Here is a 22,049-nt window from a genome sequence, read left to right as displayed (position 1 = left end):
TGGAAATATTGCGAAATATCAACAAAAATCGTTGATATTTGCACTAGTTTTTATCCAAATTGGTATCACGATATTTATTTACCCTTCTCTGAAATCTCGATATATATCGCGATATATCGCGATATTTTGTACTATGGTCAGAGGTACAGTGCTAGGAATGGCCTGTAGCTTTGTTAACTGTAGTTAGAGAAACAATTACCTGAAACCGAATTCTTAGCGTCGAGATTCTTCTCGACTTACGTTAGATAAGAATTTCGCGTTCGTTCGATAAATTCTAATAACCTATGTGTATATGCTGTTATAGGAGTTAAATAAGAGTGGATTCGGTTAAGCGGGCTCGATTCGGTTAAGTGGGCTTTGAGGAGAACGGAGCTTGCTAAGGTAGGAACTTACATACCATATATAGCATTCTTATTTTCATGCATGATTTGATTGTTTTAAATTGGGAAAGATAGTTTGCGTATCAACCATGCATGTATATGTGTTATTCATGTTTTGCATTGTATTTACTCGATATAAACTAAATATATGAATAGCTTTCGTGTGAAATGGTTTTTGCGAAATCTGGGTAGCGGGGATTTATTTTCTTTGTTAAAAGAGCAAAACTGGTTTTGGGAAGGGTTCTCGTCTCTTGTCTCAGTAAGGGAGATAGAGAGATGGATTTTGTAATACGGGTAAGGATTACCCGGTTGTTTGTAACTATGTGTGAGGTTCTGGATTGTTCCACGGATGGTTTGTTGTTATTTACGATGATTCGCCGTTTGGGAATCATCGGTTGTCATTTACTATGACTAGCCCGTTTGGGAGTCATAGGTTGCATTACTCGATTGTTGGAAATCCAGGAACTCACACATACAGAATCAACAGTTTTAAAAGAAAAACTAAATATGTATCTATAATATTTGGAAATGACCGGTAATACGAGTATATATATATATATATATATATTGCTTATCACGAGGGGATTTAGAAAAGGAATTGTGAATTCCTATAAAGAAGGAACTGTTGTCGCATTTCCGGAGGCGTTAAACTTTTAGATTCCAACTGTGGTGTACACCTGTCGAGGTGGTGGGCTACCTTTAAAAGGATGCATCACTGGATGTAGTCCGGGAATTCCGTTTTTACTTTTCTAGATAACCATGTTTGTACGTGTCACGATGTATGGTGCTTAGTTTGTGTGAGGTTACATGTTACCTCGATGAGGTTTAGACGCGAAGTGAGAGTTTAGTCCACTCGGATGTGTGTCGATCCCCGAAAGTCCTGCAATCGTCGAACGGTTGACCACCGTAAGTTAGGTGACGGCAGATGGGGTCGTGGTCACAAGGCCCACCTGAGCCCTAAAAGCTTTGGGGATTTTGTGTGTACGAACACAACAACGACATTTTAGCTCCCTACCGGTAAAATCAAGAAAACAACGGTGCATGGTTCACACTGGAAAGTACTGAACCGAGATATGTCTGTGACTGAGGATGAGTACCAGTCGTACCCTCACCATTCTAATAGAATGCAGCGGCCATAATAGTTGTATGATGATTGTGAAAACTATATTTTGAATATTAACGAAGCATGTCGAAAGGATTTCTACTAGTTAGTGATGTATTATATAGTCACGATATTTTGATATTATTATGGAAACCCTGCATGTTTTAAATGTTTTCTATAAGTAAACTATTTATTGGTTATGTGCGTTTCTACTGGGCATAGTTGTTTGCTCATCCTACATTAACATTTCAGCCGAGTCAGTTGCGGAGGAGGCTTTTCCTACCACTAGTGAGGAAGGTTATGGGGATTTGGGTGGATTTCCTTATGCTTGACGAGGGACAGGGTCAAGTTATTTTGTGGTATACGGTGAAATTAGCTCCTTTTGGTTGTATAGAGAGAGCTTCGGTCATTTTGATGTAATACTTGATGTATTTGAGTAGCAGTTACACTTAAACATTTGGTGGATGTATATACTGTTGTGTATAAGCTTGGTTTTATATAGATATGGTTGTTGGAAGGTTGTAATATATGATTTCCAGGTTATGACAAGTTTTTTTTGTATACGAACGTCGATAAAACAAAGGAAACTTTGTCGAAATTTCGTTAGAATTAGGATGGTGTCGGCCTCGAGATTCATCCCTCGTCCTCGGGATGTGTGTTGGGTCTCGGGGCGTGACAGAACGTGGTATCAGAGCGTCTACTATTAGATACGTCTGGGAGCTGTAGTGGGGGACTCAGTCGCGACATGTTTCGGGGAGTCTTAGTTGGAACCCGATAAAAACCTAGGTAGGGATACACTACCCATTAGTTATTACGTTAAGCTTTCATAATAGCTTGACAATATCGAAACATCACACGGACATTCTCCTTGTCACAGCGGAGAACGCGGTTACTCGTCGAAATTTTTTTGCGAATCGGACACTATATAATAGGAGTGTTTTTTTTCACGTCTTAGTGGAGGGCGCGACCTACGCTCTGCCGAAGGCATGTTGGAGCGCTACCTGTGCTCATCTCCTGGAATTATAGCGCACCTCGCGCTGCTACCTGCGATCATTCTGTGGTTGCAAGTTCCACAAGGAACGACCTGCGCTCGCCCAAGCCTTACCTGAGTGCGACCTGCGCCTCTTGCATAATTTTGAAAACTCTCTCTCTAATTTATCAAACACTAAGTTAGCTCTTTGTATATGTGTAGAATAGTTACCATGGATCCGAAAAGTACTAGTGGTGATGATACTAAGGATCGTGGTCGGGAGGACCGAATGGATAGGCTCCTCGCTATGATGAATCAAATGGCTCAAGCACAAAATGAGATGAGAACGGAGATCGAAAGTTTAAGGGCTAGTCGGAGCGAGCCCCAACCTCTCCCAACATCCGTTGTTATTCCACCTGGCGTAACACCAAAGGTAGCATCCCCAACCCTAGTGAGAGTTGAGGAGTTCAGGCCACCAGTGCAAAGTCAATCAAGTTTTCTGCTTGCAAATTTCATCAGGTTACGTCCACCTGAATTTGTGGGGTCTTCGAGGTTAAAGTAGCCAAGAAGGCTGGTTGTTAGACATGTCTAGTATCTTTGGACTCCATGATGTGTACCGATGTGGAACGGTTACTTTGGCTGCCTTCATGCTTAGAGGTGAAGCCAAACACCGGGTGGATCGTGTTAAGGATGTGGAGACGCTTCGATGACTTGGGCTAAATTTGAGGAACTCTTCCTTTTGAGGTATGTTACCGAGGCGAGCTAAGCTAGCGTTTAATGGAATTCCTCAAATTGGAACAAGGAAACCCGACCGTGGACAAGACGTAAAGAGAAATTCACCGCTCTTCTTTCACGATCACGGGAAGGAGTTGATTTCCACGTAAAAAGCTAAGGCTAGAAAATTCATTGACGGGCTGAAACCGTATATGCAGAGCAAGATGTCGGTCCTTCCGGATCGATTCTTATCTTGAGGCGTGAGAAGGGCTCAAAGGCATTGAAAGAGTTGATGATCGCTTATTATTGCCGAGGCAAGAGGTTGGAAGGGTAAGACAGTCGACATTTCAGGGCAGGCAGGATATGGGAAAGAGGCAGGTTTATCAAGGCAGTGGTTCCGGGTTGCAACAGATGTATAGGCCGGTCATCCAGCAGGCACAACAGTGGAGGGCACTAGCTGTACAACGGGGTTTGAATGTGGTTAGGCCAGCACAGAGGCTACCAGTTATGAGACCGACGGGTGGATCACAGATGGCACCGAGAGTACCTGCTCCTTCTCAGACCAAATCACCAGTGCAGAATTTGAGGCCTCAGGGTCAGAGAGCTAGATTGCAATCGGTAATACCACAGAGTACACAGTCAGGGAGAGAGAGTGTGGTTTGTTATAGTTGCGGTGAAGCTGGGCATATCAGGCGGTTTTGTCCCAAGTCCAATTCAGGGGTGGAACAGAGACCACATGGCAAGGTGTATTATCTAGTGCCAGAGGAAGAAGTTGTGGATCCTGCATCAGTCCAAGAGGAAGCCACGGTATATAATGCAATGGGGGCAGATATCAGCACTACCGATCAAGTGGTTGAAGGTATGATATGTTTGTTTACACATAAGGTGCATGTCTTGTTTGATACGGGTGCTACTCATTCTTTCATTGCTAAAAATATGGTAGCAATACTGGGGTTGGATGTAGTTAACATCGGGAGGAAGCTTATTTTATCCACTCCGTTGGGGAAGAAAACTATGTTCTTTGAAGTTTGTCACCATTGTGTGATAAAGATAGGTGATAGGGAGATGATAGTCGATCTAACGGTGATGGACCTAAATGATTTCGATATCATAGTAGGGATGGATTTGTTAGGAAAGTATCATGCCCATGTAGATTGTTTTGCAAAAACGGTGACGTTTAGAGTACCGAGACAGCAAGAGTTTATGTTTAAGAGGATTAGAAATACGGTATCTCGAGTTGTGGAGGCCAAGTCTGACTTCAAGTATGATAGATACGGATTGTTAGCTGGTCTTCGTTTCCAAGGGCCGAAGTTCGAATCTTCCGAGCTTGTTCCCGTGGTTCGTGAGTTTGCGGCAGTGTTCCCAGATGCATTGCCGGGATTACCTCCCTGGCGTGAGATAGATTTTGTAATAGATCTACTACCGAACGCCTATTTATTTCGATGATTCCTTATCGAATGGCTCCTCTCGAAATGGGAGAACTCAAGTCCCAATTAGATGAATTGAAAAGATTGGGGTTTATAAGGGAAAGTCAGTCACCTTGGGGAGCACCAGTGTTATTTGTGAAGAAGAAAGATGGGTCTTTTCAGCTATGTGTGGATTATCGAAAGCTGAATAATGTGACTATCAAGAACAAATATCCGTTGCCTAGGATCAATGACTTATTCGATCAGTTAAGGGGTGCCAAGTATTTCTCGAAAATAGATCTCAGAACAGGCTACCATCAGATGAGAATTCGAGAAGAAGATATAAAGAAGACAGCTTTCCGAACACGGTTAGGGCATTTTGAGTTTTTGGTGTTACCATTCGGTTTGACAAATGCCCAAATGGCATTTTATGGATCTCATGAATCGAAAGTGATGTGGAAATACTTAGATCAATTTGTTATCGTATTCATAGATGACATATTGATTTATTCCAAGACTAGGGCTGAACATAAGGAACACTTGAGGATTGTTTTCCAAACCTTAGTTGATCATCAGCTTTATGCCAAATTTAGTAAATGTGAGTTCTGGTTGAATGAGATGAGGTTTTTAGGGCATGTTGTATCGGAGAATGGAATAAAAGTTGATCGTTCCAAGATAGAGGCAGTGAATAATTGGCCGAGACCGACATCATCTGCAATCGGAAATTTCTTGGGGATTTGGCAGGTTATTACCGTCGCTTTGTAGAAGGATTCTCTAGCATAGCGTCCGTCCTTAACTAGATTGACACGAAAAGAGGTGAAGTTTGAATGGACGGAGGCATGCGAAAAAGCTTTCCAAGAGCTAAAGACGCGATTGATAACAAATTTGATTTGACTATTCCGGATCCGAAAAGAGTTATGTGATTTATAATGATGCCTCTAACACCGGTTAGGATGTGTCTTAATGCAAGAAGGCCAAGTGATAACGTATCGTCAAGACAATTGAATGCCCATGAGAAGAATTATCCTACTCATGACTTGGAGTTAGTCAGCGATTATTCATGCCTTAAAAGATCCGGAGACATTATGTGTATGGTGAAAGATTTGAGATATTCTCGATCACAAGAGTCTCAAGTACTTGTTTTTGCAGAAGGATTTGAATATGAGACGAGGAGGTAGGTTGAGTACATGGAGGACTATATCGCTCTCATTGCAATACCATCCGGTAAAGCAAATGTAGTTCTTAGATGCATTGAGTAGGAATCGAGAACATGTTTGTGCTCGGATGATGATGAAGGAGTGGCAATTGTTGAGTCGGCGGTTTCTTATGGTTTTGAAATCACGGAAATGGAAGTGGAGATCCTCGGCGTCTTTGTTATTTAGCACAGATGACAGTGACCGCAGAAAACACCTTAGTCCAGGAGATTATGAATGCCCAGAATACATCGAAGGATATGTGGATAATGCCGAGGATGTTGATTGGGAAAAATACGGAGACGAAAGTATCAGATTCAGAGGAAGGATTTAGGTACCTTTTGATCACTCTTTGAGGAATGATATCTTGAGTGAAGCATATAAATCGAAGTATACATTTCATCCTGGTGGTACCAAAATGTATAGAGATCTACGTCGTCAGTTTTGGTGGCCGGGCATGAAGCGACACATTGCGGAATATGTTAAGAAGTGTGCCACGCGTGCCAACAGTGAAAGTCAACACCATAGACCACCCGGTCTTCTTAAACCCTCTGGAGATTCCGGAATGGAAGTGGGAGAATATAATCATGGATTTTGTATCCGGGTTACCGAGGACCAGTGAGGGAATGGATTCTATATGGGTCATTGTTGATAGGCTGACCAAGTCTGCCCATTTCATACTTGTTAAGACTACTTACTCTGCTGAAAAGCTAAGTAGAATCTACATCTCAGAGATACTGAGGTTGCATGGGGCACCATTATCGATAATTTCAGATAGAGGTACTCAATTTACTGGTTCATTTTGGAGAAGTCTTCAAAGGGAATTGGGAACCAAACTGAAATTCAATACAACATTTCATCCGCAGACCGATGGGCGATCGGAAAGAGTCATTCAAATCATAGAAGATATGCTTCGTGCTTGATTTTGGGGGTAGTTGGAAGACTCATTTGGCGTTGGCTGAGTTTGCTTACAATAACAGTTACCAATCTAGTATTGATATGACACCGCTTTGAAGCGTTGTATGGCGGACCTTACTGAGCACCTCTGCTGGACTGAAACCCGGAGATAGTATTATGTTGGGGCCGAGAGATGGTTAGTGACACCACCGGTAAGATTAGAGTGATACGTAATCGGTTGCTCACACCCGCAGTCGCCGAAAAATCTATGCGGATAGGCGTAGACGTCCCTTGGAATTTTATGAAGGTGACAGGGTATTTTTGAAAGTATCTCCGAAGAAGGGAATTCAAAGGTTCGGGATGAAAAGGAAACTTGCACCTAGATATGTGGGACCTTTTCCGATTATTCAGAAGATCTCAGAGTTGGCGTATAGGCTTGAGTTACCGGAAAGGCTATCACGTGTCCATAACGTGTTCCATATTTCGATACTACACAAGTATGAGCCGGATCCCCTACATGTGGTCGATTTGGAATCGTTGGAATTAGAAGAAGACATTACCTATCCGGAAGGGCCAGTTCAGATTCTAGATACGAGAGAAAAGAGATTGCGGTCAAAGGTCATTCCGTTGGTAAAGGTCTTGTGGAGAAATCACAATGTAGAAGAAGCAACATGGGAGAAGGAATCGGATATGCGGCAACAATATCTAGAATTGTTCGAGAACTAAGGTATGATTTAATTTCAAGGATGAAATTTTCTTTTAAGGAGGGTAGGATGTAAAGACTCAAATTCTTGTTAAGGGTATTTTAGTAAATTACATAGCAAACCTAGGGACATTTATGTAATTGGTTGGTCGGGTTTACATTTCAAACGTACATAAATTAATGAAACTTAACTCCGACTCATAAGCCACGTTAGGTAAGCAACTCATATACGAAAATTTGACAAAATGTCGGTTACCGGGCTTTTCTACGTTCGAGCACGACGAGTTAACAGTTTACACGCACGCATGAGTGGGTTATCGCTATAGCCTGCGGTAGGATAGAATGTAAGAAATTAAATTAAGCTGCTTGGGCCAGAAAAATAATTACGACGCTAAGTCAAATTAGTTAGTGGTTAGAAGTTAATTAGGACTTTAAGCCCAATTTGGTCATATTGGGCTTGGGCCTTGATAACTTAAACATGTAAAGACAAAAACAACCAAATCGCACAACCACAAAAAAACGCACCCAATTCTTCTTCCCCAATTTCGCAACTATTCAAAAACCTAGGAGAGAGAATCCTCAATTCTCCCCAATTTCATCGATTAAGACCAATAATTCAAACACCCGATCCTTAGTAACACTAAACCCAAGCGTGAAGATTCAAATTGATTGGAATTTCGTCATATCGCCGCGAAAGGTGAGTTTAATTTCATTTCAAACAAATTTTTAAACTTATTTCGATAGCTTGTGATGTATTACTGAAAATAATGGTAGGGGTTTTAATTTCGGCGCAAATGCAGCTTTGGAGAAGCTAGAGTTGAGCAATATTGGTGAAGAAGCAAGCTAAATGAGCGATTCCTACTGACTGAGTAAGAATTTTTGTTATTCACTCCATTTTGAGCAGTTCATGTTGATTATTGAGTGGAGGAGAAAAAGCACCCACCGATTTGATTGTTAAAATTAATGTGAATTGAAGGTGTGGACTTGGTTGTTGTTGAGTTGGGAAAATCTCACTTGATAATCGGAAGTGATATGATTGGCGCTGACGCGTGAGGGCTGCGGTAGTGGCTGGAAATAACCCCTTTGGAGACCTGGCCGAGGTACACTGCTAGGAATGGCCTCAGAGCTTTGTTAACCAGAGTTAGAGGAACAATTACCGAAACCGACTCTTAGCGTCGAGATTCTTCTCGACTTACGTTAGATAAGAATTTCGCTCGTTAGATTCGATAAATTCTAATAACCTATGTGTATATGCCTTTTATAGGAGTTAAATAAAAGTGGATTCGGTTAAGTGGGCTCGATTCGGTTAAGTGGGCTTGAGGAGAACGGAGCTTGCTAAGGTAGGAACTTACATACCAATATATAGCATGCTTATTTTCATGCATGATTTGATTGTTTTAAATTGGGAAAGATAGTTTGCGTTTAAATTGGGAAAGATAGTTTGCGTATCAACCATGCATGTATATGTGATATTCATGTTTTGCATTGTATTTACCGATATAAAATAAATATATGAATAGCTTTAGAAAATGGTTTTTACGAGAAATCTGGGTAGCGGGGATTTATTTTCTTTGTTAAAAGAGCAAAACCGGTTTTGGGAAGGGTTTCTCGCCTCTTGTCCTTCGAGAGGGAGACAAAGAGATGGATTTTGTAATACGGGTAAGGATTACCCGATTGTTTGTAACTATGTGTGAGGTTCTGAATTGTTCCACGGATGGTTCGTTGTTATTTACGATGATTCGCCGTTTGGGAATCATCGGTTGTCATTTACTATGACTGGCCCGTTTGGGAGTCATAGGTTGCATTACTCGATTGTTGGAAATCTAGAAACTCACACATATAGAACCAACAGTTTTAAAAGAAAAACTAAATATGTATCTATAGTATTTAGAAATGACCGGTAATACGAGTATATATATATATTACTATGCTTATCACGAGGGGATTTAGAAAAGGAATTGTGAATTCCTATAAAGAAGGAATTGTTGTCGATATCCGGAGACGCAGCAAACGCCTAAGATTCCAACCGCTGGTGTACACCGCCGAGGTGGTGGGGCCACCTTTAAAAGGATGCATCACCGGATGTAGTCCAGAATTCCTTTTCTACTTTTATAGATAACCATGTTTGTAACGCGGTCACAATCAGTATGGTGCTTAGCTTGTGTGAGGTTACATGTTACCTCGATGAGATTTAGACGCCAGAGGAGAGAGTTTAGTCCACTCCCTCGATGTGTGTCGATCCCGAAAGCGATCTACTAGTCGTCGAACGGTTGACCACCGTGAAGTTAGGTGACAACCCTATGGGGGTCGTGGTCACAGGCCCACCCGAGCCCTAAAAGCTTTGGGGATTTTGTGTGTACGAACACAACAACGGCATTTCAGCTCCCTGCCAGTAAGATCAGGAAAACAACGGTGCATGGTTCACACCGAAAGTAATCGAACCGAGATATGCCTGGGATCACCGAAAATTACCGCATTCTCACCATTCTAATAGGATGCAGCGGCCACAATAGTTGTATGATGATTGTGAAAACTATATTTTGAATATTAACGAAGCATCTCGAAAGGATTTCTACTAGTTAGTGATGTATTATATAGTCACGATATTTTGATATTATTATGGAAACCCTGCATGTTTTAAATGTTTTCTATAAGTAGACTATTTATTGGTTATGTATGTTTCTACTGAGCATAGTTGTTTGCTTATCCTACATTAACATTTCAGCCGAGTCAGTTGCGGAGGAGGCTTTCCCTACCACTAGTGAGGAAGGTTATGGGGATTTGGGTGGATTTCCTTATGATTGACGAGGGACAGGGTCAAGTTATTTTGTGGTATAGGGTGAAATTAGCTCCTTTTGGTTGTATAGAGAGAGCTTCGCTCATTTTGATGTAATATTTGATGTATTTGAGTAGTAGTTACACTTAAACATTTGGTGGATGTATGTACTGTTGTGTATAAGGTTGGTTTTATATAGATATGGTTGTTGGAAGGTTGTAGTATATGATTTCCAGGTTATGACAGGTTTTTTTTGTATACCTAACGCCGATAAAACAAAGGAAACTCTGCCGAAATTTCGTTAGAATTGGGATGGTGTCGGCCTCGAGATTCACTCCTCATCCTCGGGATGTGTGTTGGGTCTCGGGGCGTGACATGTTTGACATTGGTGGCGTTTGAGAACATACGTCTTTGCCTCGATGTGCATGCCTAGCCAATAATACCCTTGGGTGATTGCTTTGTGAGCCAGAGATCATGCTCCTGCATGGTTGCCACACTCGCCTTTATGAATTTCATCAAAGATGAGCTGGCTTTCACATAAAGTTATGCACCGTAAGTGGGGTCCTCCTACGATTTACAGAATAATCTTCCGTTGATCACAATGTATCTGGGAGCTCGAAATTGTATGGCACGAGCATTCCTTGCTTCTGCTGGGATCTCACCATATGGGATAAATTTCAGAAATGGGCCCATCCAAGATTAAGTGATTTCTTCTTCAGATGAGGGCTGGAAGTCTATGAGGCTGTTGACGTTTTCTTGCTGGTAGGCGGGCCTCTTCAGGATGTCAATGTAGACTATGCTGGGATATGACTCTTGGGTTTCTGAGGCTAAGAAAGTCAGACTATCTGCATGTCTGTTATCCTCCCAGGGAATATGTTCCAAGGAAAATGTTTTGAATGAGCTGATGATGTCATTGACGACCTGAGCGTACTTGGCTAAGTTTGCTATGTTTGTCACATACTCTTTGGTGATCTGTTTGATGATTAGCTGCGAGTCACTATATGCATTGAGCTTTCCGACTTGTAGTTGTTGTGCCATGCGGAGGCCTGTGATTAATGCTTCATGTTTCGCTTTGTTGTTGGATGTTGTGAAATCAATTATGATTGACTTTTGTAGCTGTGTTCCATCTGATGAAGTTAACACAGCCCCCAGTCCACTATCGCTGTTGTTGCACGCTCCATCTGCATAGAGGTGTCATGTGTCTGGGGTGGTTGGTTGATGGAATGAAGTGATGGGCTCAGGTTCCCAATTGACATCTTCGACGGGGAAGTCAGCAATTGATAACCACAAATTTATGTAAACTAACTATTTATGCGTAAACACAAATAATCAATCAACTAAACAAGTGTTTAGATCAATAATATTCATACTCTCAAATAATAATGAAGTAATATAAAGAGTACGGATTCGTTCCACTCCTAAACTACCAAGGCATAAAAGAAATTAAACTAATTTAAATCACAAAGAAACAATGGTGAGAGTAATATTATGTTAAGAGATTTCTATTCTATGATTATACTACGGATTCAAATAAATCTAAATTAACTAAACTAATAGAAATAATGTTTTGATGGAAGAGAAAGTTATAGAACAAGTAATCAATCCACCTAATTATTAGTTTCAAACAAGAATAGAATTATTCATTGAAAAGATATCATCTTTAGGTTTTCACACAATGATCCAACCTAAAGCCTCAAACTTTATAATCCTTAGCAACAACCTACACCTATATACTCATTATTACTAGCATGTAGGATTATTACAACCAAATCTCTCGACTTAATTACAACAATCCCTAGTTTAATTTACTATATGCTTATTTTGGAAGTCACACAATAAACTAAACTCATTGAAATACATACACAATTAAATAATTCTACTGAGCAATCTATTCATCATTAGGCTTCACAATCACTCCCTTTAATAGGGGGATTAGCCTAATATCATTGGATTAATTAAACTAAAATAATGAAAAGAAGACATAATATAAAGAATAAGTAATTAAATTGAATAAACTAAAGCTTTAATTAAAATGTTCTAATGGAGGCTACAATTATAAACCCTAATTACTTAAACTATACTAAACTAGAGAGAGAGAGAGAGAGAGAGAGAGAGAGAGAGAGAGAGAGCTAAATTATTTTAACTAATGAAAGAGGAGAGATAGTTTAGGGTTTTTATTCTCTTATATAATTATACAAAATCATGCATGGGTTTTTAGGCTAGGTTATGGACCCATAAATCAAGTCTATAACCCAATTGGTTGAATCTAAGACTTTCAATTCTGGTTGTGTTACTGTAGCACACGTTATCACTGACTTATACTACTTTGATCGAGTCAAGGTCTAGACTATTGGAAAGAGCTTTCTAAGCCGGTCATTTTGATATAAAATGGGCCCAATTCTAAGGCCTGAGTCCAAAGATATGGCCTTTTGAAGTTCTATTAACTTTTTTTTCAGCTCTCTAATCCGGTTTGACTTTCACTTAACAGTTTTGACTTTGGCTTTTTAAGGGTTTTTTCTCCATTAAACTTGGGCTTTCTTCATGAAACTTCTCTAGCAATCACTTTAGCTCCTTTTAGCGCCTAATTAGTAACGAATTGATATTTATTCAACTCCTAAGTCTACAATACTCAAAAACACGTAATTAGTGATAAATTTATATTATTAATAACATAATTGGCTAAATAGAAATATTATTAAAGGGTTTAAACTACAGTTTTGGGCTCTTATCAAACCACCCCAAAATAGCATTTTTCTTGTCCTCTAGCAAATATGTGAAATTAAAATAAGTGACCAAAAATGTATTTTTAACTAGTCTCGTTTCACTAAATGCGACTGCATTGACCATATGCAATAAAGCCTTAAACCACTAAGAATTCCCGAGTTGACGAGTTATAGCCTCATGAGAGTTTTCTAGAGAAGGTACTCACAAACTTCATTTATACTACAACGACTAAGAAATAAAAGTAATTGTTCTCTAATTTATATCAGAATCTATACATCTCACTAGTATTTAAACAAGGATGATCATTCTAAAATTTAAACTAATACATACATAATAATCAAATCATCTTAAGATAAACAACTATACAATGAACTATGATATGAAATGCAATGGCAAGTCCGTTTCTGAAACTTTTGGGTAGCACACCCAAGTAGGTTCTCACAAAGAATGTGTCAAAACACATAACACTCTGATTTTTCCACTCAACTTTGCTAACTCCAGTGTGCAGTGGGCACACATTTTCTCATAATCTTAATGACAATCCAAGGAAGCCAAGGTCGATAAAACACATCTACCACTTACTATCACACCAACATATTCCTAATTAAGTTAGAGGTCTTTATTAGGTGATACGGGGCATAGGTGTTGGTTAAAGAAGGAAGAAAATGGATATTTAAAAAGACAAGTCTGAGAAAATAGGGTCTTCATATTATGTAACTTAGAGAAAACTTTGTTCTTTTGCTTCTACACTTTTTGCTCCATACTTAGCCCTTATTTTGGCTTTTGACTCATTTTGATTCTATTTTTGGAGTTATAACTTTTATTTTTCTTTCATTTTGGAAGCTTTCTTTTATTTTTATTTTTCTTTGGATGGAAACTTTCTTTTCTTTTTCTTTTCTGAAACAACTAACTAATTTTTGTTTACACAGATTTTTCTCCTCTTTTCTTCACTCATCCTATTTCTCATACTTATCCAAATAGGTAGGCTGATTTTATTTTTTATTTTGTTTTATTTGGTAAAGGATTTTTGGTTTGTGAAAGGACTAATGAAAGGCTCAGTGGGGCGACTAGCCGATAATAAATTTCATATAGGTGTGAATTTCTGGCTATATCAATCCAAAAAGAGCCTAAATTCTCGCTTAGAATATGGTATGGTGATCAAGCAAGTGGATGTGTGATTTCTCTACTCGGAATTTACTTCTCCCTTGTGTCATTACTCATATATTTCACTCCTATGAGGTTTTTAGGCTAGATGCTCACATGATATGTATTAAATACTCTAACCTAGGTCTCAGAAAAATACTGCCAAGTACAATCAAAGATGCTCATGCAAGATGTTCATGAAAAGATGCAATGACTATTATCTATATATTAATCTAAGTTTCAAAAATTAAATTCTAATTCAAGTACTACGTGAGATTTCTAAACTAATATTATCGTAGAGAAGGGAACAATATCATTATCACTAAGTGCCTAGTATAAACAATATTTATGATTTTTAATATTTTATAAAAAAAATGCGTAATTTACATCCTAAAAGTGTCTAATATTTACAAATATTTCTATCCCACCCCCAAACAATCGAACGCTTTGTCCTCAAAATGTAAAGAGATAATGAAAGAATTTATCATAGAAACGAGACAAAAATTACAGTACGTACCTGTAACAGAAATATTGTAAAGATGATATGATAACATGAAACATAATTAAACTGTTACGTACTAACTAAATTGGAGTAAACATGACAGACAAAGTGTGGCAAAACGTTTTGAAATGAAATACCAAAATACGCCACCCCCAAACAAAATTGGAAAACTCTTTTTAAGTTTGAAAAATTTTGTTTGACCTATACTCCAGAAAGGTGGTATTGTGCAAAAACTTAGGTTTTTTAAAGTCAGATTCCCTAGACTTAATGTGATATATATGTATTAACATGCAGTTTATCATATATCAATAATCTAAATAATTGTGGATCTTTCCATAAATAGTTAACATGGAATGCACCATCAAACAGAATCAACCACCAAGATTTCCTATGACGTGGCTTAGTGGAATGGTAGTGAATTCTGATGGATCTAGAACCTAATCGAGCATACAATTTATTCTTTTTCCTCCTACAAAAGGGAGGCCAAGTGAATGAGCATGAGAAAATAGATGATTTTGGAAAATACGTGGGATGTGGATAAGTTTTAGAAGGATGGAATGGAAAAAATGGTTGGATTCTATGAGGGATTATGTCACACCCCGAATTTTGACAGAATTCGGAAAAACATTATTTGTTCCCGACTCTTCGATCTCCGAGGTGTGACGCACTCTCAACTTTCAAAAACCCATAAACAGTTCAAATATGCGGATAATTTAAAAACCAATAAAAATTTTAAACTTAAACCAAAGTCCTCTTCATTACAAAAATTAACAAATGAAAATGCAAATAACCTTATCTTAACTGAAAATCTATATCACCTCAAAGGAAAACAAAGCTTACCCTCGAAATGCGGCGCTAACGCAAAACCACAAGCAAAGAACCAATCTTCTTCAACACTAATTGTCAAGACTTATCAACTATGTTCATTTAATGAACACACCGATAAGCCAACATGCAAATCGGGTCAAGATTATAAAAATGCCGGTGTGAGTAGCTCTAAAACACAACATATACTTATACATATATTTACACAATCTATAAAGCAGTTAGTTCCTCCATTTGGCTTTTAACTCCCAACAACTAATACTGACATTCTTAACTACAATAGGTAAGGCAGGTAGTTCCTCCAATCGAGGCTTTTTAACTTCCAAAGAACTAATACAACATACCATACGCATAATAAAAAGACATTTAGTTCCTCCACGAGGCGCCTTAGGTTCTAACTAAACTACTAACCAGCCAAACATATACAATCATCTATCTAAAGATATATCATTAACCAACATATTTCCATAATTATATTAATTAAGGCTTTCTTTGTGTGTCCCTAAAATCACGTCGTATCTATGTCTTACTTAGTTTCCCTGGCTACCACAATCGCTACCCAACGCCAAACATGTACATCCACATGCCTCCCCTTACATAATGTACCACTCCATGCGTAACTACCCTGAGCGGGATGCCGCACACCAGGTAACCCTCACACGGAAGCCATTATGTAAGTACTGCCACTATTCGGCATAAAATATCGCTACCTGGCTCCAATATTTGCTAACGGAATAATCAAGCCACTATTCGGCTACGCTTAGAAGGGTCATTCAGCTTTATAAAACGCCGTAAATCCAAATCACATTACTTACGCCCGAAGGCCATTCAGATTCACCGAAATGCCGGGGGCCAATCAATTACTTACGCCAAGGCCATTCAGATTCAATCAAACGCCGGAAGGGCCAAATCACATGAGTTGTGGTAGCTAGGTTCTAGGATTTTCGCTTTTATTCAGTGTCATACATTTATGACTCATAATTATTTCACTATATCAATGCATGTCAAATACATTATTGCACTAAGCCACAATATTTAGAAATATCTCAATTATATCTCATAACCACTTTCATTCTTTCACGTGACAATATATTATTGCACTAAGCCATAATCCCGTGGGAAAATATCCACACATACTATACTATCTCATAGTAGCATCTCACATATAAAATAATGGAGTGTTTATACATTTATTTCTCCAAAACTATTGCCTTTAATATATATATCCCAACATATTATATAATGTCACAATATCAACGTCAAATCTTAATTAGATAATGACCACCAAATTTATACAAGCCTCCACAGCATTTTAGCATTAGATTTGTCCACCCAAATGTAACATAAAACGTAGCACAATTAAACAGTCCACAGTCCACAACCAAAAACCTAATATATATATGTTTTACACACTACTCACGTCAAATCTTAATTAGGTAATGACAAACAATGTTATATAATTTTCGACAATATTTTATTACTATATTTGTCCATATTCTTAAATATGAGAAAAACTGGAAAAAGTCAACATTCCACAGTCAACGGTCAAAGTCAATAGTCAATGGTCAACGGTCAAAGTCAACGCATCATGGTCGAAGTCGAATTGTTGTTTATATGTTCAACAGGTGCGTGGTCATAGACTCATAGCCATGGTTCATGGCTAAGGTCAAGGTGCATGGCTCATGGGCTCATGACTAAGGTAATGGTTCGGACCCAACCTTAGAAACCTTAACCCTAGGCCCCAAAAGTTTAAATGTTGAAAGACCCAATTTGGATCTCTATTTTTAAGTCCTTTGGACTAGCCCCAAACAATATTAGAAACTGGCCTAAAACAGTTAAGTGGTTCGGCCCAAAACTTTAAATTAAACTGGCCCAAACTAAACACAACCGGGCCGAACTAAAAATAGAAATTTTGGCCCAAAGAACTAATCAAGTTTTTAGCCCAAGCCTCAAGCCCAACCCAACAGATCTAGTGAAACTAGAATATCGCCCGAGAGCACCGGATCGCACTCACCTTCTTCTTCCTCCAACAGATCCTCTACCACTGCCACCACCAAGTCGGGTTCTCCTCCTCCTCCCAAGTTGATCATATCGGTTTTGCCCTTATCAAAACCAAACACCTTTAATTAATACTCCACACCTTTTACCAACTGTCGAGATCTCTCCCCAAATCTAGATCTCGACCACCATTAACGTCTATTAAAGCTTCACCTGCACCACTCGACAGCCCTCACGCACTCAAACACACCCCTTTCAACCCATTTCAAATCCATCCAAACCCAAACAACAAAATTTAATACAATTGAGTGATTTTCTGTCGGCTGCCATTGACGAACTATTTTGGGAGCTTCGACAGCACCATTAACACCCTTCAAAAGCTCCCCACAACACCAAACATAAATCCCCCCAACGCCACAACATCCTAACCATCCCAACAACGAGTTCCAACCAAACAATCGGGACGTTTTCTCGGTTTTGGTTTGCCGACGCCATTACTGCCGGATACAAAGCTTCGACAGCCTCATCCAATTTCAACCTTCCAACCTTCCACTACAACCCAACATCATTCACTTCTACCCTCATCAGTAAGGGTTCCAGACCACCCCAACAGAGTTCAACCAAAAGTATAGGATGATTTCATGCTATTGGGCTTTATCTGCCATTAATGCCCATAAAACTTGGACAGTTCAATGTCGATTTTCTAGCCTCAACAGAGTTTCGACAGTTTAACCAATATTTAACAACAACAATTTTAACCAGTGTTTAACAACAATAGGACAAACAATAATGACCGAAGAATGAGCGAAAACTTTGAACAATAAAATTATACGTGAAATAGAAAACTAATCTACTCACCAGATAATGATACTTAATCTCTCAGAATCCGAACCGTGGTTCCCACTCTCTAGCAAACCAACTTCTATCTCTGCCTCCATTTTTATCATTTTTTTATTCTCCAAGAACCCTATTCTCTAGAACAATGTGTTTATATACTTGGTCCGAAACCCAAGCCCAAAATGGGGCCCAAAACCAGTGCCCTCAGCAGATCCCAAATCCAATCCAATCAAATATTAAATAAATAATTCAATTAATAAATAAATAAATAAAATAAATATGTATTTTAAATACGGGTGGTGCTATAGGTAGTGTTTGAGAGGGTGGATCATCACAGGTTCTTAGAAACTCATAGAATTCCTCATCTAGCTTGGTCGCATCCACATAATTATGGTATTCATCTCCCTTTTTGAGGAATTCATCTATCTCATTTATTGTAAGATTGACTCTATCTCTCATAGGGTCGGAAGGTAGGGTGGAAAATGCTTTCTTTATTTCAGTTATGTTCAAGGAGTCAAAATTGTGATCTTTGTCTTCTTCCATAAGAGGGGTATCTATTAGTGTGGGGACGAGATCATTAGAAGCACTAATGTGATATACAAAACTCTCAATGGACTTCACTTCTCCTTCTACAAGCAAACCTAGTTGTCCCTACTTTTGTCTAAACATGTTAACTACCACAGAAAGATTTCCAAAAGAAAGAGTCATTGAGCCATCCCGACAATTGATTTGGGCATTGGCGGTTGCCAATAAAGGACACCCTAAGATGATGAGAATGGAATCATGAGCAACCTCTGTGTCGAGAATAACGAAGTCGGTTGGATAATAAAAATCCTGAACTTTAACGAGAATGTTTTCAACTACACCCTTGGGATACTTAATAGAACGATCGGCTAACCGCAAAAGTCATTTTGGTTGGTTGAAGTTTTGTTAGACCTAGTTGTTTATATAAATAAAAATGGAGTAAGTTAACATTCGCCCCCAGGTCTAATAGAGCAGTTGTTATGAAGTAATCTCCCAAGGTGCATTGAATAGTAGGACGACCATGGTCCTTGTACTTAACAATTCCATTATGTTCAGATAAAGAGGGATATTGTTCAGTTAAGAAGGCTTCGTTAGGTATGTTGGTTTTCCTCTTCTTGGTGCACAACTCTTTTAGAAACTTAGCGTGTCTAGATAGACTTTTTATAGCATCTAGAAAAGGTAGGTTTATAGTCAGATTTTTAAACACTTCCCTAATCTCATCAAAATTCTTGTCCTTTTTAGATACAACTAGTCTCAGGGGATATGGTGGTTTGTCTCTATATTTAGCATAAGGGTCAAAAGTATTATTAGTTTTGCTTTATCTTTTGCCGTTTTCCATCTAGGTGTCCATATTGGAACTTTTACAGGTGTAGGATCATCAATTTCTATGGTGGTTTTTAGTAAGGTTGTACCTTTTGGTTGTGGGTGGACTGAAACTTCTACAGTTGTAGGGTCTTCAGTTTTTATGACAGTATTCGGTATGATTTCATTTTCAGCTTCCGTTTGCGGGCGATCTGTAAGCATAGTCACTTTGTTATCAACTACTCTACCTGAATGAAGGGTAGTGACTGTCAGTAGGTCCCCTTGGTTTATATCACCATTACAGTGAATACTATTTATTTCGAAGGCGGTGTTTGTTGAATTAGGATTAGGTACCGCTTGACCTAGAAACACGCCTGTTTGGTTATTATTTTGGTTAGGAGACATGTCAATAACCTTTTGGCACAAATACTGTATCATTTGCATCGTTTGTTTCATCATCTTAGAGTTATTATCATGTTGATCTTTCATCAAGTTGGAGTTTTGTTGCATAATTTGATTTTGTTTTTCTAACAAGTTCACTACTACTTCGGCTGTAGATGGTTGAACTGGAATTAAAGCTTGTTGATCGTTCATGTCTTGATGTTGATAGTTCTGGGTCATGGGTACTAAACCTCTATTCTAGTCACCTAAGTTTCCTTGTCCTAGAGGTTGAGTTAACTGGTTGAAGTTTGATGGTTGTGGTGGTGGTTGTGCATAGACAAGAGGACAATAGAAGATTTCATTTTGATGCTCAAGACTAAAAGTCACTTTTATTACAACGAATGTAGAGTTAATATTCATGACTAGAGTGGGTTGTTATTGAACAGAGAGGGCATCTATCTTTTTTTATCGATAAGAGTTTTAAGCTCGGGATCAGGTTTAACCTCAAAATAAAAAGGAGTGGAGCGGGAAGAGTCGTTACCTCCCCAATTGTTGTTTCTCTTAAATTGATCTTCTAAGAATTTATAAGGCTCCAAGACTCCTTTACTAAGAAAAATACCCCCAATCATGATATTTAGAACCTCCTTATGATGATGCGAAAGCCCCTTGAAAAAGGCACGAATAAGCGTGTCTTTCGCAAGGTTATGATGTAAACATTCTAAGAGAAGATCAGTGAAACGGTTCCAGGCCTCTAAAAAGGATTCATAAGGGTTCTGGTGGAAGAAATGATTCTTTTGGGCAGTTAACCAAGATGTTGCCTTGTTGTCTAGGGTGAATGGAAACACCCTAAGTTTAACTTGATTCGGACTTATGCTAGGATGATGGAATGTAGTGAGAACTTGTTCGATCCTACGCACGTGTTGATAAGGCTTCTCGTGGTCTAAACCATGGAAAATTGGTAACAAGTTAAATATATTTGGGAGAATTCAAAAATCCCCCACTAGGTCTGCAAGAACGATGCACGACTTAGGGCCATCGTTTAGTGCTTTATAAAAATCAGAGAGAGGAGTTTCTGGTTCTTTACCAATTGATGCAGGTGTAGTGTGTGAAATTCTAGATAGGCATGTGGTATTGCGTCTACAAAAAATAAGCTTGATTATACTAGAATTAAAACTCCTCTGACAGATAGAAACAAGGAGTGGAAGGAGTTCGAATGCCTCCCTTTTGTTTTTCTAACGCCTTGTATACCTAATCCCAAAGTGTATTTAAGAAGTTGGAAACATCAATATATATATATATATATATATATATATATATATATATATATATATATATATATATATATATATATATATATATATATATATATACGAGAGATGATGACTAACCTGTGAAAATCAGGCTTCCTTCGTCATGGGTACTAAGCATAAAACAAGGTTACCTCAAAATATTGTCGCAAAGATATTTCCGAAGAAAAACCTGGACGCTACAAAAGATAGGGTTAAAATGGCATGGGCGCGCTCCAAAAAATTTGAAATTTTTATAGTAGTTTGCTAAGAAGTCCAGTAAGTTGTATGTAAATTTTCAGAATAATCGGAGTTATGAAAGTCCTTCTACTACCTTGCAAAGTTTGTGAAAATAGTTTTCGGACACAACACAAACAACCGAATGGTTAACCAATCAAAACAGAGCCAAGAATCACCAAAATTTTATTGGAGACTTCTAACAGATCATACGAGTTTTTGTAAAAATGTTAAAGTAATTGGAGTTCTATAAACCCTCCTTATCGGCTGTTGTTCTAGAAATTAAGTGTTGCAAAACTGCAGAAACACACTGAAAACAATCAACTAGTTAGATGGTCAAAATAAATAAAAAAATCTTCAAAATTTTACTGCAAACTCCTGACTTATAATAGATACTCCTGTAAAAATCTTAGAAGTTTTGGAATTGCCTAAGTAACCCTACTCGTCTATTGCTTCAGAAACTTACGGTGTGGAAGCTGAAATACAGCAGTGTAAAGATGGTAAAGGTTTACTAGGTAAAACAACTAGAACAAATCTGAAATAATTGCAGTAAATTAACAGAACCTTAAATATTATGCTTGAAAAATTTCAGAATTTTTGGAAATTTAGTAAAACCTTGACCACAATATTCTTCACTATGAGTCTGCAA

General features: G+C 38.5%; 1 protein-coding gene across 1 annotated transcript; it reads left to right on the top strand.

Annotated features, from left to right (window-relative positions):
* The first annotated feature begins 5,959 nt into the window (after positions 1–5,959).
* On the top strand, positions 5,960–7,388 carry LOC147499649 (uncharacterized). Its single transcript, XM_086563510.1, has 2 exons — positions 5,960–6,099; positions 6,917–7,388. Exons 1-2 carry the CDS (start codon positions 5,960–5,962, stop codon positions 7,386–7,388), a joined length of 612 nt encoding a protein of 203 aa, XP_086419636.1.
* Positions 7,389–22,049: the final 14,661 nt, after the last annotated feature.

This window comes from Coptis chinensis, chromosome 5, assembly GCF_015680905.1.
Source record: "Coptis chinensis isolate HL-2020 chromosome 5, ASM1568090v1, whole genome shotgun sequence".
Lineage (NCBI taxonomy): Eukaryota > Viridiplantae > Streptophyta > Magnoliopsida > Ranunculales > Ranunculaceae > Coptis > Coptis chinensis.
Note: the sequence above shows the minus strand (reverse complement) of the source record. Positions and strands in the feature narration are given on the sequence as shown.